We start from the raw sequence: 25,406 nt of genomic DNA, 5'->3' as shown, positions 1-25,406 counted from the left end.
ATGCCTTTCTTCCGTCGAGAAAAGTCCCCTCACCGGGCTTCGCCTGGTACAAAGACCCGTCACCACCAAAAGGCGGTTCACGACCCTCTCCCCATGTCGCGACGCCCTACTTTCGGACAGTGGCTCAAGGGAACATGGCTTGACATCGTCACCATGGCCTGTATGGGTGCTATCGGTCTTGGTGTAAGTCTCCATCGCCTCAAACTCAATTACCCGTCTAACAAATCTTTAGGTCTACTTCGCAAAGCCCGCCCCCGCTCGATCGTTCCCCGTTACCTTTTCCGATGGCGAGATTGTCTGGCCTGAGTACGGATACCCTCTCCGAGGCGAGATCGTTCCCATCTGGGCTGCTGCCCTGTTGGCTGCTCTTGTTCCCATCTTCGTCTTCCTGGTGATGCAAATCCGCATCCGCTCATTCTGGGATGTCAACAACGCTGTTATCGGTCTGCTCTACTCCCTCATCACCGCCGCTGTTTTCCAGGTCTTTGTCAAGTGGCTCATCGGTGGATTCCGACCTCATTTCCTTGAGGTCTGCAAGCCCGACATGGCTCGCGCTCGCACCATGGGAGGATACAACAACAAGGGATATCTTCAGCTCTACTATACTCCCGATATTTGCACTGGCGACAAGAGTGAGATCAACGATGCTCTTGAGTCTATGCCCAGTGGACATACCACTGCCGCCTTTGCTGGCTTCGTCTACCTGTACCTTTACCTCAACGCCAAGCTCAAGGTCTTCTCCAACTACCATCCCTCCATGTGGAAGCTCATTGTCACCTACGCCCCTCTTCTCGGTGCCGTTCTCATCGGTGGAGCTCTCACTATCGACAAGTATCACCACTTCCACGATGTCCTTGCCGGTGCCATCATTGGAACCGTCTTCGCTTTCTCCGCTTACCGAATGACCTACGCTGCTGTCTGGGACTGGCGTTTCAACCACATTCCCCTCAACCGTGGCGCTCCTTTCAACTACTCCATGGGTGGCGCTGAGCTTGTTGACGCCGTCTTCACTCGCAAGGTTGGCTGGGGATCTCACGGTGGTAGCTCTCTCGGACATGGACATGGCCATGGCCTGAAGAGTGATGGATCTGAGCACATGCATGGCGATGGTTATCACAACGGTTCTATTCCCCGCCGACCTGTCGGTACTGGTGCTCGCGGCGAGGAGATGGTTTAATGGAGTACTAAGTCGCGGAAATCCACATCTGGGTATGATTTGAAGGAGAGGTTTGGGCGGCGAGTCATAAACTCGTGTACTTTTAATTGTTCGATTACGACTGTATGAACCTAATACCTTTACGGCCGAATAAAACCAGTAAAATCCAAATATCTGATACTTGAACTATGGGAACCGTAATACTCTTTCTGACTGTGTGTTGTTATTGATAGTGAAGTTTACTGCTTATGTTATTCAGCTTAATGACATCTGACATCTATCACATGCTGTCTTTCATGAAATCTACGCTTTGGCAGTTACCCTTTGCACAGCAAGCTGAATGATGCACGGAATCGTAGTGGCTATCTCAAGCGCCCGGTTTCGATCTCTTGAGTTACCTTTTATGTTGCCGGTTGACTGTTCATTTCATTATTCATTGATTGAAATGCACTTTTGTGGAAGTATGTCGTATCATTGATCCTTTGAGATCCATCGGGCTCTATGCTTTAATGCTATTTGTCTTACGAGTAAGACTATCTACCCTGACCTTCATAATGTTCGTTGAACGGCTGCTATGTTTAGCGCAAGCCTCCTCTGCCTATTGATCAATCTACTGTTTCCACTCGCTCTTGCTGGTGTTGTGTTCCATCTTCTTTCCAGGCATGCTGTCGGTCTTGCTCTTCTTCCTTTCAAGCTGCTCTGCATCTTCTCGTGCGAGGTCAGCGTCGATTTCGGCACCGCGAGAGGGCTTGTTGCCGTGCATGGTGGCCTAGGTAAGCAGTTAGATGATTGAGTGGCGCCTGAAGAGTAGTTAGGTATTCTGGCAATACTTACTGCGAAGCCTGGTTCGTGCTTCATACGGTCTGCAATTATTCTGTTGGTCTGTGATGCTTAGCACCGATCTTATGCTTCGGGTTGAGAACTTACGTCGGCTTCTTGGAGCTCATTCATGATTCCCTCTTTATTTACTAGAACCATTTAGATAAGGAAAGATTGAAGGGGTTGGAAAACTTACAGTAGCCCTCGGGATTGACGTTGGGGTGCGTACGACCCTCCTCACGAACCTCCTCCCTGCTATAGTGGCGCTGGTCTCCGCCCTCATATGAAGAAGGATATCCGACATTTGATTGAGACATATTGATATTTATGAGCTGTGTTTGAGTTAATATTTGTTGAGAGTTGACTGGTGAGGAGCATTGTTTGGCTTTCAGAGCTTACACTATTTGTAGTGATTGCTACCTCGATGGCCCGTCATCTGAGCGTCATTCAAGCAGCGAACACGATCATTTTACGCAAGACGTCACTAAAGGATAACAGGATGCGCACCCACAGTCATTTGGGAAATGATGAGCATGTATTGAGGGCTTACGCCCAATGAAACATCATTTTCACGTTGAATCTACCATAAGCAGAATAATCTCGATGTTGGTCGAACGAGAAAGACTGACGACCACGGTCTTGCAACTCAGCCCAGGCCCTCAGGGAACAAGAAAATATCAGACCTTGATATAAGGTGTTAAAATAAATTCAGCAAAAGGTAAACTAAATTAAGCTGAAGACATCTTAGACTTATCCTAAATTACTAAAGCATTCTTATCCTTTAGGATCGAGACTAAGTTTTCCTTCCTCCCGCAGCCAGTAGAAAGTACGATAAGATAAGATAAGACCTTCGAGATAAGATGGCGATATCGGATTCCTCACGTGATTGGTGAATTTTCTCCAGTCATGTATCAAATTCTACAAATCACGCGTAAAGTGGCTGTGATTCTGGCGACACTAAGTTGGCGTTGTCCTTTTGTTGATATCACAGGCTGCTGAGAGACTATTCTCGTCGTCATGTCTTCTGATGAGGCGTCCCAAAATGCCTTGCCGAAAGAGCTTATGGAGCTCCAATTAGGTCAAATTGACCTCCTCATGGCGATGTATGCGTCGGATGAGGCGATTGCTATGGACTTTGCGGCCTCTGGCTTGATTGAGACATTAAGGGCATGGTGTGAAAGTGACAGGGAAGCCGCACCAAAGTTCTCAGAGACAGTCATTAATCTCCAGCTCAGGGTCGATGTTGAAGATGACGATTCTACAACAAGAACTCTACAGCTCACACTGACCGTGCCTTTGAAGTGTCAAATACAAGAAGAACTAACAGAGCCACCGCCGATAAAGACCAGGATACAGCAACCGGATTGGATGAGCAAAGGAGATGTTGCCAAGTTGAACACTGAGATTCCTGAAGAAGATATTCTCTCAGTCATTGAGCATATAAAAGACGCCGCATCTCAACACCTCTTGAGTTTGAAGCAAGCAGAAATTGCAAATGGCCCAAAAGCAGACACATCCTTAGTCCGAGTCTGGTTCTACTTCCCCTCCATCAGCACAAGGGCAAAGCGAGATGACTTCATCAATTATGCACCGACCTATGGACTTACTGGCTTCCTCCTCGCTGGGAAGCCGGGTATCTTGTGTCTAGAAGGGGGATCGGTCGCTATTGACGACTTCATGAAGTTCATCAAGACAGAAAGCTGGGGCGATATTCCTGCGCATCACAAAAAGGTACACCAAATATGTGGAGAGACATGGACAAGGCTGACAGTGAGAGTAGGTCAGCGAGAGACACCGAGAAGAAGCGACTGATCTGAAGCGTGCATTTTCGGATATGCAGGAGATTACGGATATGATTGAGAAGAGAGGTGCGAGGGGAAACCGTGGTGATATGAAGGCACTAGAAGCGTGGCTGGTTGAGTGCCGGCTTGGTGAAGCATTCGGCAAGATTTTAATGTGAATATCAGCTCTTGAGAGGGCAGCTATGAGATGAAAGAAGCATGAATAAATCAGGGCAGACTCTAGCTAAGAGCGGAGGTTGAGAGACTGAACACAGGGGATTATCCTTTCCACTTCATTCTTTATCTTAGGAAGCGTGAAGTCATTGCAGACGGTCTAATCTTGCGACCTCGGCAAAGAAAAAGACCCGAGAGTTATTGACTACCCCGACTTGGTGAGCTATCCAGATCTGTAGACCTGGACGCTGACTCGGGAACTAGACAAAGGTTAAGACTGAATCGTGATGGAAACGATGGGCCAGGTCTCAGCTGCTTGCGATATGGTTCAAAAGGATGGTATTTGTATTATACATAGATTTCGTAGCTGAGATTTTGTATTCATCGGGAGATAGAGATCGTTCTATTCTAAATGTGAAAGATGCGAAGAACGCCGGCTCTGACATAAGAAAATGCGCAATAAAAACATGAAAACCCCGACGTAACCATTTTGCCAGTGTTCAGACACTTTCGGCATAGCCAACCTCCTTAGCTGGCTTCTGCTTCTTGGTGAATAGCTTCTGTCCAACCTTGTCCGTCATCTCATCCGCCTTGTCACCCAAGAAAGTCTTGATGCAGCCATAAACGCCGGAAGTAAGCCACAAGATGGAGTTGACGAGGTCGATCCAAACGGCTGTCTTCATGGCACCAGTGCTAGCGCCCTTGTACTTATCGTCGCTGTCTCGGTGGAGGAAGATGCCAGCGAAGATTCCGAAGACGACGAGCCAGGTGATGAAGAGAATGAGGTCCCAAGCAAATGCGCGGTAGGTCTTGACGAGCTTGAGCTTGCTGCCGATGAGGGGAAGAGCGCCGAGGGGAGTAAGGACGACGAAGAGAATGGCGGTGGTGGCTGAGAGGCCAGCGACGACGAGAGCGAAGTACCATTCTGGTGAGAAACCGTAATCGGTGTCTTGAGCCTTGTCGACGCGATGACCGTAGAAACCGCAGGCAATGATAGCGAAGAGGAACTGAAGACCTCGACAGACCATACGGGGAACTGTCTCAAAGGTCTTGAGCCAAGTCTTGCCCATGGTCTTTCCGGTCTCAGCGCCCTCGTTGAAGGCGTGACGACCAGCCTGTCGACCGATTTCCTTCTTGTCCGCAGCGCGGAATTCGGAGGTCGCCCCAGCGAAGGATCTAGCAGTGTTGCCGAGCTCGATGGCGGTCTGGCCGGCCTTGATAGCGTTGTCGAATTTGCCCATGATGAAGTTGGATTATTGGTATTAATGTTGTTGAAGATGATTTGCGTGTTTCGCGTGTTGACGGTAGATGAGCAAAGAATGAAATTGAACTGCACAGCAGTGTAGAAAAAGAGAGAAATAAATAGACAAAGAGTCGTAAAGCGATAGTGATTTGTATAACAGAACTAACAGAAGTAGACGTCTCATCACATCTTTATACAGCATGAATGATCAACATCGTTAATAGACGCTGATGCGCTTTCTCATGTTGAACAATCAAGAGCCAATCGACAATGAAACGAGGCCGTTAACATAGAGACCCAGCGCTATTCATGGAGCCCCAATCGTTTGTTGGTAGCCGCTAAGACCAGGCGCTTAGCGAAACTGGGCCTTTGTTAGGCGCTGCCCGAGAGCCAATGAAAGGGCGAGCGCAGGGGAATAAAGAAACGAGAATAGAACAATTGGAAGAAGGCAGAGAAGAACAAAGCCGAGGGCTACGCGTTTAAGAAATTCCAAAAATAAATTGAGTCGATCAATGAGGAATAATTGTTTTGTTCGTGAAAGGGTCCTGATCACAGGGCTTTTTCGCTTTTGTCAGTGGATACACCCGCTATTGGCTCTACCGAACCCTGAAACTGCTTTCTTTCAGCGTTTGTACATCCTGCAATAGCCTCGTTATGCGAAACAAAACTAGCTACCCAAGAGACTCTTCAAAGCAGAATCGTAGAGAAGATCTCTCGCTTCCTAATGTGTTTTCTTGTTGACTCTTGCCGAGTTTGCGATTGAGGACACTTCAAACCCCGCCAAACTTGCAATCAGCCCGTGCAGGTGCCAGCACTGTACAGAGTTAGAGTTAGACGATTACACAGGCTGCGAGGGCAATCAGGGAAAGAAACCATGCAGATTTTACCAAGTTATTCTGGCCTATAATAATTTACCCGGATTTCCAAGGTCTCTTACCAATAATTGATACCTCCAACTCTAAGCCTCGGCTCTGCAGGTCGCAGGAATTTAGGGCTGACAGGATTCATGCTCAAGCTTGATCGCTGAACGTGTTGGTTCGCGGTGCTTTTACTCATTCAGGTAACGCCTCCCCAAAATTACCAATCAGATGAAATCATATCTCCTCCGAAAACGCGGGGATGGCTGGGTATTGTAATCCGATGACAAACGTCGTACAACCAACCAGCAGCACAAACCGCATACAAAAGCACAAGATTGCTTTCTTTCTCAACTTTCAGCAAACACCTTACTCTTCATATCTTTTCAACTACACAAACAGTATCAACAATGGCAACCCCAACTGTCGTGATCGTCCCCGGATCTTTTGCACCATCAAAACACTATCGTGTCTTTACAGAGTCTCGAGCGACATGGCATCGACTCGCGCGTGATTGATACCCCATCAGTTGGCAAGCGGGGTAATCTCCCGCCTGCTACAATGAGTGACGATGCCGACGAGATCACCAACGTTGTTTCCAAGCTTCTCGGCGAGGGCAAGGAGGTCGTCCTTATGACCCATTCTTATGGAGGCATCCCTGGAACCCAGAGTCTCAGCAAACTCTCGCGAAAGGCTCGCGAGGCTGAGGGAAAGCAAGGAGGAGTCGACAAGATTATCTACCTTGCATCGGTCGTGTTGCAACCGGGTGTCTCCAACTTGGATGCATTCGGATCGGCCCTGCCTGACTTTCTCGATCTCAAGGTACACTTCAACGACTTCACTTCCAGGACTTGCGCTAATATTGCATCCAGGATGACTACATGACTCTTGATCCCAACGGCCACGCGACTAATACCTTTTCTGACTTGCCTTTTGATGAGGCTTTAGAACTGGTAAAGCAGATGCCGGAGCACTCAACACCAAGCTTCCGGGAACCACTGACATATCCTGGGTATAATGATGTCAAAGTGCATTATATCGTGTGCGAGCAGGACCAGATCATTCCTCCCCAATTCCAGCGGGCAATGATTGAAGGTGTCAAGGCCTCAAGCGGAAAGGACGTTGCAGTGCACAGTTTCGATAGCGGACATGTCCCCACCATTAGCCAGCCTGACAATGTTTCGAAGGTTGTCAAGGAGATAATTGGAGTTTGATTGACAGGGAATGTCTAATCTCGGGGAAGATGATAGTTAATTTATTTAAAGACCTCCACTGCCCTTTCAACGAGCATCTTGGGTAGAAGTAGCATTAGACTGATTAGCATACTTGGAGTCCAGATCACTGAGTGCCAAATCAGCATCAAGCGAGCCTTCACGAGGCCGGATCGTGTCGATAGTAAGGTAGTATTTGCAAGAGCGTCAGCCCTAACCAGACTTGGCGAGGTGGGGTAAAGGCCAGAAACTGTCAGCATTGAATAGCCATGATTTACTTTCAAACTGTTCTTCCTGCAATGTGATTATTTAAGGAACCCTCGAGATGTATTCGGATATTAACTATGGCCAACTTAAAGATCCTGACTATTGGATCAGACTCATCAAACTAGAACCTTCTCCGCCGGCATCTACTTCGGAGCCCGACAGACCAGATCTCCTCGTGTGCAACATTGAGGAATATATTCGCGGCGACTCTCAGCCATATACAGCTTTATCATATGTCTGGGAATCTCCAGACAGCTCCAAAAGGCTTATGAGCATTGATGGGACGACGATAGATGTTAGCTCAACCGTCGAGAATGCCCTTCGGCGTCTACGGTTTCGCAAAAAGCCTCGGTGGCTCTGGATTGATCAGCTATGCATCAACCAAACCGACGAGGTCGAGAAGAGCCACCAAGTCCACCAAATGCACCATATTTATAGGGAGGCAGATCAGGTAATCGCATGGCTGGGTAATGGGGACGAGGCCAGTGACATCATATGTCGCCTGATGCGTGACACAGGGAGAGCCCTGCGCTCCAACGACCTTGAGGCTTTGCGAAAGCTCTACTTTGGGGAAAAGGATGAAGGGTCCATTGATATAGAAGCTGCCAAAATGGCCTTTAACGGATTCTGTGAGCGACGCTATTGGCAACGTCTTTGGGTCATGCAAGAGTTTGCTGTTGGCCGGCGTGTTGCTATTGCCTGCGGCGGCTGGATTGTGAAGTACGATCTCATAGAACAGACTCTGGATGCCCCAAATCTTGTTCGGCGTCGTGCACAAAAGAAGTCCGTCGATGGGCTTGAGACGCTGATTCGGAATCTGGAGTATGTTTACTCCACTCCACTCAACAGCTATGTTCATAGCTTGTTCACAAGACGATGGCACTATGTCTACACTCCCGATGGAGAAAGCCCATGGGGCCAACCTCTTCTACAGGTCGTCGCGGTGTCTCTCACTCTGGAAACCGACTACAACGTTGTCCATGCAACCGACCCGCGGGATCGCATCTTTGCATTGCTGAACCTGGCTGGAGACAGGGACCATTTTGACTTGTTCCCAGACTACTCTATGACAGTCGAAGAGGTATACAGAGAAACAGCCTGCAAAGTCTTAGAAAAAGGCACTATTGACGTGCTTATGTACTGTCAAAGGCCTAGGAAGCTTTCAGTGCTGCCAAGTTGGGTCCCTGACTGGAGTATGGATGTTCTGCATCCAAATGCACAGGCACCGTGGGATACCCCCTTCAAAGCATCAGGCACATACACCGCGATACCGAAGTTTCCCCACTTCGACACAGCGACATTTGAAGGTATTTATGTGGACAAAGTTCAAGAGATCGGGACAATTTGGGATCCAAACTGGTTGAAACCAATCAATCGGACGGCAGTCAAGCAATGGCTCAGAAGCATCAGGGGATTTTGCGACAACTCCCCTAGGATTAGGGTCGGAGAAGAGCGTTTGGATGCTGCACGCATCGGGATACTCGATGGCACTACATGGTTCTCTACAGTGCCTTATCAGGGCTGGGGATCCCAGTGTGCAGATGACGTCGAGAATTTTCAGCGTCTTGAAGCAGACAAAGGAGGAGATGACTCGTCTGCAGAAGGGTCTTTCTATGCTTCCGCTCTTATGAGGATGCACACAAGACGTGCCTTTATGACGTCCACAGGCTTTATTGGGGTTGGTCCACTTGACATGCAGCCAGGAGATGAAGTCTGTGTCTTGTTGGGAGGGAAAGTCCCGTATTTACTACGAGCTCAGGATGAAGAATCATATACACTTGTCGGAGAGGCGTACGTGCACGGAATCATGCACGGAGAACTCTTTAAAGGCGGTCCTAGAAACGTTCGGAATTTTGATGTAAAGTAGAGGTGATGGGTATTACTCAGTATCAACTCAGTGTGATCCTTTACACAGATCAATGCTTCATTTGAAGCCGAGATCTTCGACCGGAAGCTTAGGAACATGAGGTGCAGCCGTTTGCAGCAGCGCCCTGCTACAGTGAGACGGTGTCGATATACTTAGCTGTGTCGGAACTGCAGTTTAGGTCAACGGGGGGAAACCTTTTGTCGATACTACCATAGTATCGCGTTTTTATACGGAACCTCTTGATTCAAGTTCAATGATGCACAGATTGAAACAGATATGTTCCGAGAATTGTCTTGTCTAATTGGGTTTCATATTGTCAACTATAACTAGCTCTGGCCAACCAACGACTTTAGAGACAAACGAGTGTGTTTCAACCTGATTGAGATGCACGGTACACTGCTGAGCTGCGGTGACGTCTACTCTGGAGTAGGTGTAGGATTAACCACCGTTAGACGCGGGCCCGGAACACATTTCCCATTGACACAGCGTCCATTTCGTCTGATTATGGGACAAATGTCACCAAGTTGGTAGTGAAAGCGGCGAGCTACTTGTATCAGAAGAATTCTTACAGGTACGGAGAAGATGGCCATTGGGCCATCGACAGGGAGACTCACTGCCTCCCGGACGAGGGAGGGGATCACCTCTGCAGGACAGCTGGGAAATTCGACATTTAAGCAGTCAAATACATGAACGAGCGAGGATATTAGGACTTACGGTAAGCGGTGCACCACACTGGCATACATCCGGGTCGCCCTTCTTGCAGGCTTGCCCAATGTTGGCACAAGCCAAGGTCTCGGCCGAGAGTGCGGCAACAGCGAGGACGATGGAGAACTTCATTTTGAATGAAAAATTGATTGGATTGATGGCCCTGAGTTGAGATTTGCTAGATTTAGTTAAGCTGTTGAGATTCTGTCTTTCGATGGTGAGTGATTATTTATCAACTGACGAAGAGCGGATTCGACTGTTCTTATAGAAAGCAATAGGGCAAAGGTAAGCGGGAAAGTGACGAAGGGACTATTGTGAGTTTGTTTCATATTGATAGAAGAGGTTCTACAGATAGAGCGGTGATGGGACCTCGAGTAAAACAGTCTTGGCATGATTCTTCTTTTGTGTCATGGTGTCGTTCAGGCAGACTGAGGTCGCGAGCAGTCACAAACAGGGAGCTCTTCTGATTGCCTTTGTCGTTCGGGATGCTGATATTTTGCTCTATCTTTCCAATCTATGGAGCCCCTAGAACTTTGTCGTCGGTCCACATAATTCAAAGCTTAGGATATCACTGAGCAGTCCATAGAACTTGATAAGGCAATTCATGGGAGATCTTTTTCTCCACTGCTTGGATCGCTAGCTACCAGAAACTTGTCTCAAGCCATACCACTGGAAACCCTGCATCAGCAATGGATGGAGTGGGGCCTGTTCCAGTGATACAAAGACATGATTCATACTGTAATCAAACGACTTATAGTGCGTAGCGGCCTGCGGAGTGTGTTTATAGTATAGTAGGCGATGCCATGATGGAGTCGGTGTGATTTTCAAGAACAATGAGAGGGAGGGTACAGAATACAGATATCTGTTGCCAGCTTGTGCGCTGATGTTCCAATGCCTGATTTGGCCAGAAGCAAGAATGTAGACAGATGGAGCGGTCTCGATCGTTCTCTGTGATACCCTCAGAATATGGACTCAGCTGGAACATTTTATCGCTGTCTCACACCCTTGTCTTCTCCTACAGAGGTATCTTGGTATCTTTGGAAGTAAGCGGGGTATCAATACATCGTGGCAAGGTGAGAAAGATTAGCTAAGTGAGAATGGCCCCTTATTCTAGCATCAGAGATATTAAAAATACTAAGAGTATTCTATGAGTACTACATAATCATAACTTGCTTACTTCCAGTGTTTACCAGCCCTGCTATCCTTCTATCCTGCTACAGGAGTCGTTCAAAGAAACATGAAAACAAAGCGCAATGTAACAAATATCCTTGAGTTCTCTAGAGAGTGTACCTAAAGTCAGGACGCACATCACCGCTGATCCACTTCTGCTCATCTGTCATGGCAGCATACTTGGCATCCAGTGATCCTCTCGCACGACGACGGTTCTCCAATCGAAGTGCAAAATGCATAAAGATCGAACCTCCTAGAAGGAAGAGGATCTGGTAGGCTAGAACCGTGCCGTGGCCAGCGTAGTAGCGAGGTCTTTGTGTCTCTCGGTAGATGTTGGACGAGACGACACCATTGAGGTTACCCCAGCCGACGACCATACCGAGAACGATGGCACGCTTCAATGAACCCTCGATATTGTTGTTGACCCATGAGACAGTGTTTGAGACGGTGGGATAGATACCTGTTCTAGATTAGTAAAAGCCCAAGAAGCCAGTGTCGTATACTTACCCATTGCACCAAGGAACACAGCGCCGTATTGGACGTGCGGGTTAGGCGAAGCGATCAACATGGTGAATCCAATGATACCGACACAGACAGTAGCAATATTACAATAGCCACGCCATTTGGTTCGATCTGCTAGGAATCCGACAAAGACAGTGGCGGCTGCAGCGCAAGCATATGGAGGAACCGACAGGAGCTGTGCCTTGGTGCCTACATGCCCCATACTTCGGAGAATGGTAGACGGGAAGAGAGAGAAGGCGTATAGGGGCATCAGTGAGCCCATGTAAATCACCATGTAGCCGTATGTCTTCCAATCCTTCATGGCAGCCCAGATGTGACGTTTATCAAAGTCTTCAGCAGTCCTTCCCTGGCGGTCCAGAATGAGACGGCGCTGAACACGAACACGATCCTCGGGAGAGAGGAATCGAGCGGTGTCGGGCCAGTCAAAAACCATCCACCAACAAAAGGCACCGACAGCGACAGTCGCGAGACCTTCGAGGATGAAGATCCATGCCCAACCGGGTCTGCCGCCAATACCGTCCATCTCGGCGATAGCTGCCGCAAGGAGACCACCGAAAGAACCAGCCAGGGCAGCAGCAGAGAAGAAAATGGCGGCGCGAGCGCCAATCTCAGATGACTTATACCAGCAGCCCAGATAGTAATTGACGCCGGGGTACAGCCCAGCTTCTGCAACACCGAGGAAGAAACGAGCTGCCAGGAGACCTGGGTAGTTGTGACAGACACCCATGAGAGTCATGACGGCACCCCACGCGATGATGATGCCCGTGAAGAAGATGCGGGGAGTCAAGCGCTTGAGAAGACCGTTGGTGATTGGCTCAAAGAGGGCATAACTGACGAAGAAGATGGTGAGGGCGACGTTGTAATCTCCCGGTTGCATATCCAAGTAGTCTTCCATGCCTGCGAGACGAGCATTACCGATGTTGGTTCGGTCCAGGAACGAGAGGAGGTAGAGCAGTGAGAGCCAGGGGATGAGCCAGAGGTCGACCTTCCAGACCAGCTTCCTGTCCTGAGTCATTGTCAGCACCAGTCATTCTAGATTGGACACAGAGAACATGTTGAACGACTTACAATCTCGCGTCGTTCCTCTTCACTCTTGCCCTCATCAGGATCAGGCAGAGCAGCTAAGAGGGCATTTCGCTCAGCATCAACAGCAGCCCCGGCCCCGACATTGGACAGCGTCGTCGACGCGACATTCTCGACATCAACAGCTGTAGGCTTCTCTTGCTCACTTGGCGGTGTCGCCGTGGTATCAGTAGTCATGGTGCTGGAACAGTAGATTATAATACAAGTCTAAAATAGCGAAACAGTCTCTACGCTCCGCGGAGATGACAGCTTGCTACTGCCTTTACTAACAGACCAAGGGAAGAAAACAAATCTGAAGGGGGAAGAGGTAAGGGCTTTTGTTACCACGTAAACAACTCTTCCATCCAACCCGCCTCGTACGTCAACGCCCGCAAGCCGCCCCCCAAACCCCAAAGCTAGCCCATGCGATGCGGGGGAGGAAATGAACCAAAGCTCACGATCTGCGATGACTCTAGGCGTTTACGGGAAGGTCGACGCATGGACGTGGAGAAGAAGAGACCAAGCTTTATTGCCCAGTCTTGGCTTTAATTGGACGACAAGGGTGAAATGCCGATCTGTAAATTGGATTATTGTGTCTCGCAAACAGGGAAAATCACCCCGAGTCAGCATTGCTATGGGAGCTAGGGAGGTAGGGGAGCAGGGGGAGTATTTGCCCCGAGTGCAACCCATTTTGTAGGTAGAGGATCAGCCTGAATGGCTGTTGTGTTCCGAATCTGACATGAAAAGAGCCGATCTTCACTTGCAGCGTTTGATGGCGTCCAATATTTTGATCCCGTCCCAAAGCCTCGGCTTCCCTGTGCGACGTTGCTGCAGCCACCCAGTTCCACGAGGTTTGTTGATCACGAAAATGGAATCATCATAGCGAGTCAAAACACTCTCCAGTACCGAAGCTTCGGAGCTCTGCTGAGTGACGAACCCTGACCCCTCCAGCGCCTCCGCCTCCGCCTCTCGAAGCATCGTGAATGGACTTGTCATCGGAGTGGCAGCGCAACGCTGACTAGTGCTGATCTCGTAGTCCCGGGAGTCACTACTTAAAACAGAAGCGTAAATGAGCAGGTGATTAGTGATTATCTCATTCCCCCATTTTCTTGGCTGACACAATGCAACACTAACACTCCAAGTTTTTTGGGGGATGTAAGTTAGAGAGACTGGAACTGTTCCTTGTTGGTTCTGGCGTTTTCTGAGTTCTGATGGATTCTGTACCCGGGAGAGGGGTAAGCTTGATGGCTAAGCTTAAAAGGACCAGCGTCCACTACGTAGCAGTCTTGCTGAGTTTGGGCTGACAAAACATGCAGCGTCATCCACGTGGCAAAACCTTGAGAGCAGGTGGTTGCGTCGTGATAGGTATTTCTTATAGCTCGGCATCATCACTGTGCCTACTACTCTGGTCAATATGCAGCGTAGATTTGCAACAGTATTATCCCAATTAGTATCGAGTGCGTGATTATTACAATAGTGACCGCAAGGTGATGGATGATCAGAACTACTCAACACGCACTAATTTAGGTTTGTGTTCACTGTAATCTTCCCCGCTCTCAACTAAACTCGTTAATTGGTGGCCATATCACAACCCCGAGTGAGCACTGCATACCGCCTCCATCTGCCGCACCTCCAAGGTTACATGGTCAAAATCGTCGTTGCATTCCTCACATGGAATCAAAGCATGGCCACTGAGATTAATCACTACTCGGAATTGCGGCAAAAAGGAATGCAACACTCAAAACACCCACTGGTTCATACTATTGCTGATTTGGAAACCGCTATTTTACTGTGCCACCGGACATCTTACGCTGCGAGACCCGATGCCGTGTAAGGATTTATCAGTTCTGACACGCCAAGATGCGCCAAGAAGGTGTCAATCGTATCGCTTCCGCAGCATCCGATGCGTGGCTCAGATCTTGAATGTCTGTGCACTACCGTCGTTGCATTCCTTATGCCCGATGGTGGATGGGATATCTTGAATCGAATACACGACGATACACCCTCTGATTCAGAGAATGCACATCATCTACTGGTAGATATCAAAACATTGTCACAAGGCACAAAGATAACTGACAGGTGAGTCTCGATCGACCTAGACGCGTAATGCAACCTGAAGTGTAGTATCGTGTAGTTGAACAAGATTCACCACGTGCATTCTAGAATTCTCGGCGCCAAGGTAGCCAAACGGTGATGCCAAGCGCCAGGCTGCGTCAATTATACATCTGTCGGCAGTTGTGCACGTTTTTGTTGGCGGCTTGGTAAGACCCGAGAAGATATTGGAAATGGGAAGAATGTGTTATGGAGCATGATTAACAGGTCAGGCTGCTGGCGGAAGGCTACAGAAGGCCCAACAGCATGAGGCCTGAGGAGACTGGCTTGAGTAGTTAGCCATCAAGCTCGCCTAAAAATGCGACTGAATTCGAATCAGATAACTCAGCAATTTTACGTGGATTCTTTTGCCTATGTGGATGCTGAACTAATATCTTGCGGATTCGTAGGCCATCTGACTGGAGACTCGACAGCCTCTCGATCTTGGAACCTATGAACGGCTGTAGATGGAGGCGCGCGCGCCTCAAGAAGAGATCTGATCCCCAACAACTCTAAGTAACCTGTGTAAGTACTGCGTGGATGCACTGATATGCTTTGATGAACCACATGGAACCTTGTATCGACCTTGATGATTCATGATGCCTGTATAGACTTTTTGGGCAAATAGGTTTTAGCCATGATCAAGCATCATACAACGGTAGAGACATGAACTTTTCTAAGGATATACTTTGACCTTTGCACTCTTTTGATTTATTTTAATTTTCTATCCCCGTGTGACTGTGCCCAGGGAACTCCGCTCAACCAACCCACAAACCGGCACCAGCCAAAACACCTGAGAATGCTATGCAAATACTATAATTATCATAACCATGGGATCATAACGTTCATAAATGATTGAAACGAAGTGAATTCTCCCCTTTTCCAACTCCTTCCAAACTCCCTTCATGTCTTCAAGATGTTGGCGGCAACAACAATACCACGCGCAGTCTTCTTGACCCATTCTTGAGCCACAGAGAAGTCACCGTCCTCAGCATACTGAACACCCTCGGTGATACCAGGGAAGGTAACGGCAGCGTAGCCAGTGTCGAGGCCAGGAGCATTGACAACGTGCTTGTAGAAGTCACGGTCCGGCAGGCCGCCTTGAGAAATGAAACCTCGCTGGAAGTCCCGGTACTTATGGTTGACGACTTTCTTAAGGACATCATCATCGCGCTCACGGGCTAGGTTTTCAAGAGCCTTGACCTCGTCAGCACTCTTCTTGAAGTGCTCAATGGCTTCGTCCAGCTCGCTAAGATCAAGATCGGCGTCCTTACTCTCGGCATACTCTGAGAGGTCCTCGAAGTATGCACGAAGCTCCTTGGCGTAGTTCTGAGTGTCGAATGGAAGGATATCATCAGAAGCCAGGTGGTAGGTCAGCAGGGAAAGATATTGACCCTGAGCCGTATGGACATGGAATCCGGGGTCACCAAAGGTCGACATCCAGTGATAGGTGTCGTAGTTGGAGTGATAGTGCCAGATGGGGTCACCAGCACCTCCACTGCTTCCAGTATCAAGAGAGCTGATACCACGGTGGAAGAAAGCTGTGTAATCAGAGCCAGAGCCGAGGATCTCAATATCACCCTCGCTGGCAGCATGCCAAGCGTCATAGAGCGATTGATTGAAGCCACCAAAGTTAGGATCAACGACCTTCTTGAGAACCTCAGTAGCAAAGGTATGAAGCTCAGGTGAAGCGCCAAGGTTAGGTCGAGGACCGCTGACGGCGACATCGATGTTCAGATATGAGACGGCGGTGTCAGTGAGCCAGTTGACGTGCTCCTCAACCCACTCAGTAGAGCCAATGATGCCCCATTCTTCAGCATCCCAAGATGCGAGAACAATGTTTCGCTTGGGCTTCCAGCCTGAATCAGTGAGCTTCTTGAATGCGCGAGCAAGCTCAATGAGGATCGAAGAACCAGAGTTGGGATCTCCGTTACCGCCCTATGCAGTCAGTGATGAACTTTATGAGTATCTGACTGCGGCATTACTTACGACCATCCATGTATCTCTATGATTTCCAATAATGATAGTCTCATCGGCATTGGTTCCGTTGATGACGCCAATGACATTATGTACTGGCTCGATAGAATCACGAGAGACAGTGCTGAGAGCGAGCTTCACGCCAGGCGCAGGGCCAGAGCTGTAGTCAGCATCGAGGCCGCCTGTCCAAGCAGTGCGATTGACCTTCTCAGCGGTGACACCATGGCCATTGAGAGCCTGCAGCAGAGGCTGAGCGGCCGAGTAAGAAATCGGCAGAGCTGGGATCTTGGCAATGACCTCAGAGATATCAGCTCGAGGGGAGTCCTTCTTCGAGGGGTAGCCAGGAGTTGTGGGATCGCCGGTACGGGTAGACAGGAATAGTGTTGAGCCCTTTTGGACAGAGCTGGGGTTTCTGGCAGGGCCATCTGGCATTTACTTAGTATGAGCTTTTCAGGGTTGTCATATGAGAAGTCTTACCAGGATAAGCCTCGTAACCGTTGGCGACGGTGATGTTTCCATCATCGCCGGGGTCAGTAAAAATAATGGCACCAATGGCGCCGTGGTCTTGGGCATTCTTGACTTTGAGACCACGGAACAGACCACCATATTTAATAAGAGCAATCTTGCCCTTGAAATCAACACCAAGCTCGACTAGTCGATCGAAATCGTCAATTGAGCCTCGGCTAGCGTTCAAAAGTCAGTGATCAGTATCCGAATACATTTGGAGCTTTACTCACCCCGCGTAGACATATTCGGCAGAAGCATTTCCAGTCGGCGAGTAGGCCAACCAGGTCTGCTGTGAAAGGACATCCCAGCCTGTAACATCATCTTCCTCAAGCACCTCCTCCTTGGTGTTCACCTCGGTGGTTGTACCGTTGGGGCCGGTGAAGTAGAGAGATGAACTGACTGGATATCGGAGGAACACATGGTACTCGGCAAGATGCGCATCAAATCCGCTCTCGGACCAACGATCAGCGGTCCACTGGGCAGCTTCTTTTCCATAGCCGGCCAACTTATTCTGGTGGCCGTAGTAGTCAGACCACTTGTCAATGGATGAATTGTCAAAAGAATTGACAAGGAGAGTTTCTTGCTCCGTCAAGACTGGAGGCCAATCGGCATTGCGCTTGGTCAGTAGCTGGCGATGTGTATGTCGCTTGCCCAAAACGAGATCGCGCTGGCAAGCAGATGCGCCAGCAGCGAAAGCTGCGATTGTCGAGAGATGTCGGAAATGCATATTGAAGGTTCAATGGCAATTGAACTTCACAACATTTGGGCTGAGAGGGGAAGTAGTCGTGGAGCAATGGGAAGCTTCGGATATAAATGCAACTCTCGCAAGCATGACCAACCCCATTCTGCAGTGTCATGTTACCTTAGAATGGAACCATTGCATAAACAACACTTAGATCCTTGGTATTCCCAACAAACAGGATCCCATCTCGGGCCAAGCTCGCCTTTGATTTGCCAAAGCTCTTATCATGATGGATGAACTTCCCTTCCCAGTCAGTAAGCTTACGATCCTGAGCTCGGGATAGCTCTCGCGAATGTCGTCATGCCTTGCCGTTGTAACCCTCTTGGGAAGCTCCCCAGGTTTGGCCAATGGCTGGGCTGGCTTGGCTACTTGGCTTTGCTGCGGGGAGGGATCGGCGTGTGTATTCACCTGCCTGATGGGGTTTGATGGGTAGAGATTCTTGCGTAACGACTCTCTTGGACGTGGGATAATAAGCTTGACTTTTGAGTAATCAAGCTTAACGTTTCCCCGCTCCTACAGGGGATGGGCTGCCCGAGTCATTCACTGGCTGATGTCGGCAACATGATTGTCTTTTTCATCAGTTATCGCGTGCTCAGGCAGTACATGTCCCTGAGAAACCAGGTCAGAAGATGGAATACGCGACACGGTTTTGTGCAGCGTTGGAAATGTGTGACCATTAGAAGCCTGGATGATTGTCACGTCACAGCTCACGATGGAGGTTGGGCATGTAATCGTCCAATGCCGGCAGTTTGTGGATCAATTGAGGACACTAGGGAACTAGCTTGCGATTGAGTTCATCTGAATCAGTTGACAGCAGAGGTGGCGTAGCGGAGACCCCATTCCAAGTACAGTAGAAGTTCTAGAAAAGTTGTCTGATGCAAAGAAAAGACGGCTTGGGATAGGCAATCGATTGCATGAGAACCAGGCACTGTATTCGGTGGGCAAAGGACATTGGCAGTAATCGGGTCAGTTAGCCGATTAACGAACTGTCAGGTTGATGCTGCGGGAAAATCACTCTCGCATAACAATTCTGCCACAGTCAAATGAGCCGATACAATGAGGGAGCATCAGCCAATGACAGCACGGATTTGCTGCTAGAAACGAGTAAGAAATGAATAAGATGACCGTAGGATGTATTTATGGATACTCGATCACTTCCCCTTCACTGGTTTCAATTTCTCGATTGGCAATTCGGTGTAGCTCATGGTTCTTGTAAGGCATATTTGATCATGACCCATGCATGCAAGGGCTGCGCCGCAGCGACAACACATCAAAGGCAGCAATTGCTTCAGAATCAATGGCAAAGTCCAAAGACGGCGAAAGTGAAACAGATAAAATGGAAATATTGACAAAAAAGGCAGAGGCTGTACTCTTTATGGATCACCGCCTCTCTCTGCCTAAAAATCACTCTTTTTATTGGCTTGAGCTCATGCAGTTGGTACACCCTCATCCCCGAAGCTGTTGGTTCTGAACCAACATAACTTCTCGATACGGATTAAGTCATTCTAACATTCAATTCTCACCGCAAATATCTCGGCTGATAAAACTTCGATTCCAAGACGATAAAATTGAGATTAAAAACGCTCAAAAAGCCCAAAGTGCAGATATGTGTCGATCTGTTTGTTTCCATGATTCTCTTTGTCGCGAGGCTGAGGGGCCAACTTCAGAGGCCTAGAGGTTTCTGAGAGCGCTTAAGGTTCATAGACGTTTCTCCCTAGGTTTCGACTTGGCCGGGATGTTCAGCTGAGGCAGAATTGACCTTAAAATCAGGCAGAGGCCTCCCCTCACAGAAATGCATTTCTATTCCTTCAGTATCTTGGCCTATTAGTATTTTTTTGTGCATACCCTCGGATCTCAACTCCAAGCGCAAACTTTGCTTTTTCAACTCACATTATTCTTTAACAGTTGCTATTAACCATGAGCAAGGAGAAGATTGGTGACATTCCAAAAATAACCCCTCTCCAAATCGCATTAGGCTATCCGCGGTCCGATCCTTCCAGTCGATTCTTCGTGCAGACTTCTAAGAAATTTATTGATGGGTATAAGACCCGTGATGGGGTGCCTGGGGTTTCTCTGATTAAGTGGAGCGATGCAAGACAGAGAATTGAACTCGAGAATATGGCGAAGAGATTTGTAGTCATAGAAGGCCGAGGACAGCAATTCTGGCCAGCAAGTCAGGGCTCTTCTTCTGGGGACTCACTTATCTGGGGACAGGATTCAGAAAGGTTGGAACCCCAAAATGTTGCAAGAATATTTTACTTACCTAGTGTCAGAATCGTCAAGTTGCTTACTCAACTTTTCTTTCGCCACAACCAGCAAGAACACCAAAGGAGTCTCAGCTCACCATCCAAAAAGAAACAAGCTGTACGCTACGAGAGGCAGAGGTCCCAAACACTTGGACAAAGGTATTGTGAACTTTTAAAATCCACACTCTAGCTAACATGTTTGTTGTCAGTAACGCCGCGTCAGCTTCAGTTCCAAGCGATGAAATGGACACGGACCCAGGGAACGAAGTCGATTCGGATGATGATGCCAGCTTTCCAGATATAGACCACATTCTTTTACGCCCTATGGGACCAGATATTCATGTAGGTGGTTTTCTCGGTGCTAGCACATTTACCCTTCCACAGACATGATGCATAAAGGGTATCAACTGACTATACCAGACCTCATCGGCAGGCAATAAGAGCAACACTACGCCGCCACCCCAAGCGTCCACAATTGCCACAAATACTCCGAGCAACACTGCAATCTGTCCTGAACCAACTGCCCCTGTTGCTCAGATGACTGAACGCATAGAGGCTACCAGCGTAGCGGAAACAATCGCTCGGGCTATTGACGGGTTTCCCGAGAAATACACATCATCAGGCCGCAGCTGCCGGCCAGTCCAACGTCTTAATTTTGTTGAAACACCAACCTTTGATACGGAGGATGATTCTCAATCCTTGTCACCACCTCCAAGTCGACAGAGCGATCCGGGATCTCGGATTAGTCCAGAGCTTGGAACAGAGACTGCTGGGGCTTCTCATGTCGGGACCTCGCAAAATCCTCGAGCTACTTCAGAGCCAATGTCCTTTGACAGGACTCATCTGGTTACCGAAGACATAACCCCTGTACAAGAGGCAGACCAGGCGACCAGTGCTATGCCTCCACCTCCTCTCCCTCAGACCACATATCGAACACCAGAGACCACCACTAGGAGACCAAGATATAGCATTAAATACAGTATCGAAAAGTCACCTGGAAACCTCAAGCTATGGGAACATCACGGTAATTTCGACAGCATGCCAATGTCGGAGTTTCAATTTATCCATGGCTTCGATGATATTGACGCCGTTCAATTTGTTGTTCAGCGCGAAGGTAGGAGCTGGGACGATATAGTTCATAAAAACGACGATGTTGAGTTTCAAGATATGAAGGTTCGCTTCAAAGGCCTAATCAGAAATGACCTGGGTAGGCTTGGCCCCAACAGCAGCTATGTTCCATACGATATCTGGATCACTCCGATTAGGAGTTCTGAAACCGAGGAGAAGTATTTTCGAGAGCAGACGATCGCCTTGTGATCGTCGTCAGGGTTGATCGAAGGCGCAGTCTCTTCAGAAGATCATTTCGGGTCAGGAAAACACTCTTTTAGCAAGCGATGTTTCTTCTGGTGGCTTTTTGATTTATTAGTATAGCACAGTCCTTCTTGCCAATATTTTCTAGACGATAAATTGATACCCCCTTACTGTGAACCCAGTCATGAAAACCTGGAAAATAAAGAGTGTCCTTCTCTAGCTTATGACCAAAGTCTTTCTCAAAGCTCCCGGTCTTTAACCAACTTACGAATGGAAGCGATAGTACCCTTCACGGCTCCTTTAGCCATCTGAAATGCCACGTCAGTTTCGGTGCTCTAAAAAGTAGACGCAAAGACTCACTTTGAAATACTTCTCACGTAACTTCTTGTCCTGTTGGCTCTCTGCCTCGACCTCTGAGTGTCGCCATTCAAAAGCGAAAGTCAATATCAGGTTGTCCTCTGGGTCGACACTAATGAGGTTGAAGATTCTGCTGCCATCAGGTTGATAGAAATCGACACGCGTTGGTGCAAATTCATAGACAATCTCCTCAACAACAGTGTCATCTTTGCCTCGCGCTTCTTTGTCAAACGTGACTTGTCTGATGACCTTCGTGCCTGCTTCTACTTCTTCTTCACTAAGAACGTTGCACTCAAGAATGGGAGCCACGAATTCGTTGGCCTTGCGGACTTTGCGCTTGAGGCCATTCCAGACTTGAGCTTCTGACAAGATGGGAGACACACCGCTGGGGTTGATGGGAACGCTGTAGGCTAGATTTATAGTGACCATTCTTAAGGCTTTCTTCTAAAAACTCAATACAGTTAGAGTTCTGAGGCTGATAGATGATCAGTACCTGATTGCGATGTGCGTGGAGTCGGTAGTTGCAACTTGCTAAGGATAAATCACGCCTCCACTTTGTATCATGATCATAGACTGGGGTGACGTAAGACTCTGCTTATTAAGGCTTTTTAAACTAATAAATATCGTGATATACCAAGATTAGCTACATTTCGCTCAATCTTCTAACCACTACTGCTTTTCAAATTCATCAATCTTTTCCTCGTGCACTGCTTTTCCTTGGATCTCCTCTGTAACATCTGGTCCTCCCATTCCAAACATACCCTTGAAGACACGAACAAGGCTTTGTCGACCTTCCCAAAGAGGGAATAGACCAACTGCGATGGAACTGCAGAACAGCCAGAGGATACCAACAACAACCCAGCCAGTGAAGAAGGGCTTGGAGAAGACATAGGATGTTCCATACATGGGCATGGGCCAGAGAATCAGGAAAGCGATTGTCATGCAGACAGTCATCGTCTTCGCAATCTTGGAGGCCTTGTTGAGCTTGGCCATGTCTTCCTCAGGAGCAACGGCAAAGCTGGTTACGACAGCACCTTCGGAGTCAACGTTGGAGTCGCTAGTGTCGTCAGCCTGCTTAATAGCAGCCATAGAAGCCCAATCATAGCTGTCCGAGCCAAAGCCGAATGTGAAGAGAGGCACGAAGATCAGAGGACTCAATAGAGCAACAACGTTGCCAGCAAGCATAGGGTTGTTGGAACCGAGGTTGTCAACGCTAAGAACACCATCAAACTCCTTGGCGCAGGTGACTGTCCAAGCTATGAGCGCACAGAAAAGACCAAGGACGGGGGATGCCGCGGCGGCAATCCAGTTCTGGCGCTTCCAGAGAAGAGTCAGAGTAGCGGGGATGACAGCTGCGGAGATCATGACACCCATCCAGAGGTACAGCCAGCCCATGCTGATACCAGCATAGTGGAGGCCAACACTGAAACTGGCCATGATTACACCGTAGAGGCAGACAGTCGTATGCGAGACACCAATAAGTCGGCCACCAGAAGCTTGGGGGTTGATGTAGGTCCTGGCGAAACGTTAGCATGAGATATAAATTTTCGTGCAGGAAGAATTTACTGGTAAACATCATAGGTGAAGATGGAGGAAACAGCGATGAGCTGAGCCGAGGTCGCAGAAGTGACAGCCATGAAGATCATGATCAAAGTGCAAATAGCACCAGTCTTGCCCAACAAGCCAACAGCAGCGTAGGGCAGAACAAGACCGGCCGAGACATCAGCCGGGTCCATCCGGTTGGGGTACGTAGGGAACGCAGGGTTGGTCTCGAGGGCCAAAGCACTGAGACCCATGGTAGTCGCACAGAGCCAAGGGATAGCGAACCATGAAAGGCCGCCAATGATGTATCCAGGGAGGGCGGCGACAGGGTGAGCGGCGATAGCCTTGTTGTAGTAACCGTTATCCATGAAGACGGTGCCGAAGTTACCGACGATGTTGATGACGAAGAAGATGATACCCTCGCGAGATCGCATGGTGAGGTATGAGCCCTCAGCATTACCTTCAACGGGATGAGAGGCGGCGGCCTTGGTGAGCGCATCGTAGACTTCGCCAGGTGATCCGAGTTCGCTGCCGGTCGCGTAGGCAGTGAGCGCAAAGATGAGGATGATGACGAGAATAATGACCGTATGGACATAGTCTGTCAAGAAAGTGGCCTTGATACTAGGTCACGGGTTAGGCCTATTCTTTCATCAAAATCGATTTCAACTTACCCTCCGAACATGGTGTACAGAACAACACCAAGAGGCAGCAGGAAACATGCTGCAGCGGTGTGCATGCCAGTGAGAGAAGTGACTACAGCAGAGCCACCAGTCAAGAGCATGGCAGTGACGAGAATGTTGGTGAAAAGACCGAAGCAAATGTAGACGCAGTGCGTAATGCGGCCATATCGAGCTCGGATGACCTCAAGGAAGGTATGCGCGTTAGGGGCCCTTCTCTTCAACTCAATGGCAATGGTCGCGAAGAGAATAATCTGAACGGTAGCACCAGAAGCATACTTTGCAATTATTAGTCACAATTCACGATTCGCGATTCACAGACGGTCGACTTACCCAGAATGGTCCAGAGACACCATATCGGTACGCAACACCAGATGATTGGAGGAGAGTAGCAGCCCAAGTCCAGCTGGAAACAACAGCTGAAGCAACAAGACCAGACTTGACCGTTCGGCCAGCGGTGTTGAACATTTCCGAGGTCTGCTTCTCATGGTTGTACCGCTTCAAGACCCATGTCGTGAAGATCATGCCCAGGGCAAAAAGAAAGCCGAGACCAACAACGATGCCATAGCCGTAGGCCTGGCTCAGAGGAGGCTCGACTGTGCCGGATGAAGGACCGCCACCACCAGCCATTGTGATATATTTGCAGTAAGGTTGGTGTTTGGTATTCAAGATTCTATCACGAGAACATTTGCCACAACCATTTTCATTGAGATCTTCATCATTGTTATATACATCCAAGCACCACAGCCGTTTTGCAAAACCTAAGATAATGCGATGCCGGATCATGCACCCCTGTCAGTCAGATTATGCACCCCCACTAGACCTAATTAGCTGATGACCTGCAATGTGTGCCTCTGATTACCGCATTGACTAATGAAATTCAGTGGCGTCTATAGGTCAACGCTGGAAAGTCAGTATTTCTGTCCCGATTAGGCTGTGTGAGGAGTGCATAATCCAACTCATGGGGGTGCTTGATCCAGCGCCCAAGATAATAAACCCGCCGTTCAAGTGCCGGCGGGCCTCTCAGATAAGCCATTCCCGGGTGAAGCTGCACGATAAGAAATTCCCCATGGGGGCAATGATAACAACGCACGGACGCAATTGGCCAAGAACCCCAGCTTC

General features: G+C 48.7%; 12 protein-coding genes; 5 read left to right on the top strand and 7 right to left on the bottom strand.

The window, feature by feature from the left end:
* Nucleotides 1–1,177, top strand: FFUJ_11686 (related to diacylglycerol pyrophosphate phosphatase DPP1; the record flags this gene model as incomplete). XM_023570612.1 has 2 exons in its annotated part: nucleotides 1–183; nucleotides 233–1,177. 2 exons carry the CDS (start codon nucleotides 1–3, stop codon nucleotides 1,175–1,177), a joined length of 1,128 nt encoding a protein of 375 aa, XP_023437700.1.
* A 589-nt stretch (nucleotides 1,178–1,766) lies between these two features.
* FFUJ_11685 (uncharacterized protein) lies at nucleotides 1,767–2,292 on the bottom strand (the record flags this gene model as incomplete). XM_023570611.1 has 4 exons in its annotated part: nucleotides 1,767–1,925; nucleotides 1,991–2,038; nucleotides 2,084–2,124; nucleotides 2,172–2,292. The coding sequence occupies 4 exons, from the start codon at nucleotides 2,290–2,292 to the stop codon at nucleotides 1,767–1,769; spliced, it is 369 nt and encodes a 122-aa protein (XP_023437699.1).
* Nucleotides 2,293–2,992: 700 nt separating this feature from the next.
* Nucleotides 2,993–3,935, top strand: FFUJ_11684 (related to protein C21orf6 (GL011); the record flags this gene model as incomplete). XM_023570610.1 has 2 exons in its annotated part: nucleotides 2,993–3,706; nucleotides 3,756–3,935. The coding sequence occupies 2 exons, from the start codon at nucleotides 2,993–2,995 to the stop codon at nucleotides 3,933–3,935; spliced, it is 894 nt and encodes a 297-aa protein (XP_023437698.1).
* A 495-nt stretch (nucleotides 3,936–4,430) lies between these two features.
* FFUJ_11683 (uncharacterized protein) lies at nucleotides 4,431–5,171 on the bottom strand (the record flags this gene model as incomplete). Its single annotated transcript, XM_023570609.1, has 1 exon — nucleotides 4,431–5,171. The coding sequence occupies one exon, from the start codon at nucleotides 5,169–5,171 to the stop codon at nucleotides 4,431–4,433; it is 741 nt and encodes a 246-aa protein (XP_023437697.1).
* Nucleotides 5,172–6,591: 1,420 nt separating this feature from the next.
* FFUJ_11682 (uncharacterized protein) lies at nucleotides 6,592–7,244 on the top strand (the record flags this gene model as incomplete). XM_023570608.1 has 2 exons in its annotated part: nucleotides 6,592–6,852; nucleotides 6,903–7,244. The coding sequence occupies 2 exons, from the start codon at nucleotides 6,592–6,594 to the stop codon at nucleotides 7,242–7,244; spliced, it is 603 nt and encodes a 200-aa protein (XP_023437696.1).
* Nucleotides 7,245–7,566: 322 nt separating this feature from the next.
* On the top strand, nucleotides 7,567–9,375 carry FFUJ_11681 (related to heterokaryon incompatibility protein; the record flags this gene model as incomplete). Its single annotated transcript, XM_023570606.1, has 1 exon — nucleotides 7,567–9,375. The coding sequence occupies one exon, from the start codon at nucleotides 7,567–7,569 to the stop codon at nucleotides 9,373–9,375; it is 1,809 nt and encodes a 602-aa protein (XP_023437695.1).
* A 502-nt stretch (nucleotides 9,376–9,877) lies between these two features.
* Nucleotides 9,878–10,212, bottom strand: FFUJ_11680 (uncharacterized protein; the record flags this gene model as incomplete). XM_023570605.1 has 2 exons in its annotated part: nucleotides 9,878–9,919; nucleotides 10,090–10,212. 2 exons carry the CDS (start codon nucleotides 10,210–10,212, stop codon nucleotides 9,878–9,880), a joined length of 165 nt encoding a protein of 54 aa, XP_023437694.1.
* A 1,145-nt stretch (nucleotides 10,213–11,357) lies between these two features.
* On the bottom strand, nucleotides 11,358–13,032 carry FFUJ_11679 (related to allantoate permease; the record flags this gene model as incomplete). XM_023570604.1 has 3 exons in its annotated part: nucleotides 11,358–11,710; nucleotides 11,758–12,778; nucleotides 12,841–13,032. 3 exons carry the CDS (start codon nucleotides 13,030–13,032, stop codon nucleotides 11,358–11,360), a joined length of 1,566 nt encoding a protein of 521 aa, XP_023437693.1.
* Nucleotides 13,033–15,828: 2,796 nt separating this feature from the next.
* On the bottom strand, nucleotides 15,829–18,136 carry FFUJ_11678 (related to glutamate carboxypeptidase II; the record flags this gene model as incomplete). XM_023570603.1 has 4 exons in its annotated part: nucleotides 15,829–16,863; nucleotides 16,915–17,327; nucleotides 17,380–17,585; nucleotides 17,640–18,136. 4 exons carry the CDS (start codon nucleotides 18,134–18,136, stop codon nucleotides 15,829–15,831), a joined length of 2,151 nt encoding a protein of 716 aa, XP_023437692.1.
* A 1,932-nt stretch (nucleotides 18,137–20,068) lies between these two features.
* On the top strand, nucleotides 20,069–21,714 carry FFUJ_11677 (uncharacterized protein; the record flags this gene model as incomplete). XM_023570602.1 has 4 exons in its annotated part: nucleotides 20,069–20,376; nucleotides 20,425–20,556; nucleotides 20,607–20,739; nucleotides 20,818–21,714. 4 exons carry the CDS (start codon nucleotides 20,069–20,071, stop codon nucleotides 21,712–21,714), a joined length of 1,470 nt encoding a protein of 489 aa, XP_023437691.1.
* A 233-nt stretch (nucleotides 21,715–21,947) lies between these two features.
* Nucleotides 21,948–22,494, bottom strand: FFUJ_11676 (uncharacterized protein; the record flags this gene model as incomplete). XM_023570601.1 has 2 exons in its annotated part: nucleotides 21,948–22,016; nucleotides 22,069–22,494. The coding sequence occupies 2 exons, from the start codon at nucleotides 22,492–22,494 to the stop codon at nucleotides 21,948–21,950; spliced, it is 495 nt and encodes a 164-aa protein (XP_023437690.1).
* Nucleotides 22,495–22,734: 240 nt separating this feature from the next.
* On the bottom strand, nucleotides 22,735–24,914 carry FFUJ_11675 (probable DUR3-Urea permease; the record flags this gene model as incomplete). XM_023570600.1 has 4 exons in its annotated part: nucleotides 22,735–23,581; nucleotides 23,632–24,228; nucleotides 24,279–24,562; nucleotides 24,618–24,914. The coding sequence occupies 4 exons, from the start codon at nucleotides 24,912–24,914 to the stop codon at nucleotides 22,735–22,737; spliced, it is 2,025 nt and encodes a 674-aa protein (XP_023437689.1).
* Nucleotides 24,915–25,406: the final 492 nt, after the last annotated feature.

This window comes from Fusarium fujikuroi, chromosome FFUJ_chr11 (genome assembly GCF_900079805.1).
Source record: "Fusarium fujikuroi IMI 58289 draft genome, chromosome FFUJ_chr11".
NCBI classification, from domain to species: domain Eukaryota; kingdom Fungi; phylum Ascomycota; class Sordariomycetes; order Hypocreales; family Nectriaceae; genus Fusarium; species Fusarium fujikuroi.
The sequence above is the reverse complement of the archived record's forward strand: the minus strand, read 5'-3'. Positions and strand labels throughout refer to the sequence as shown.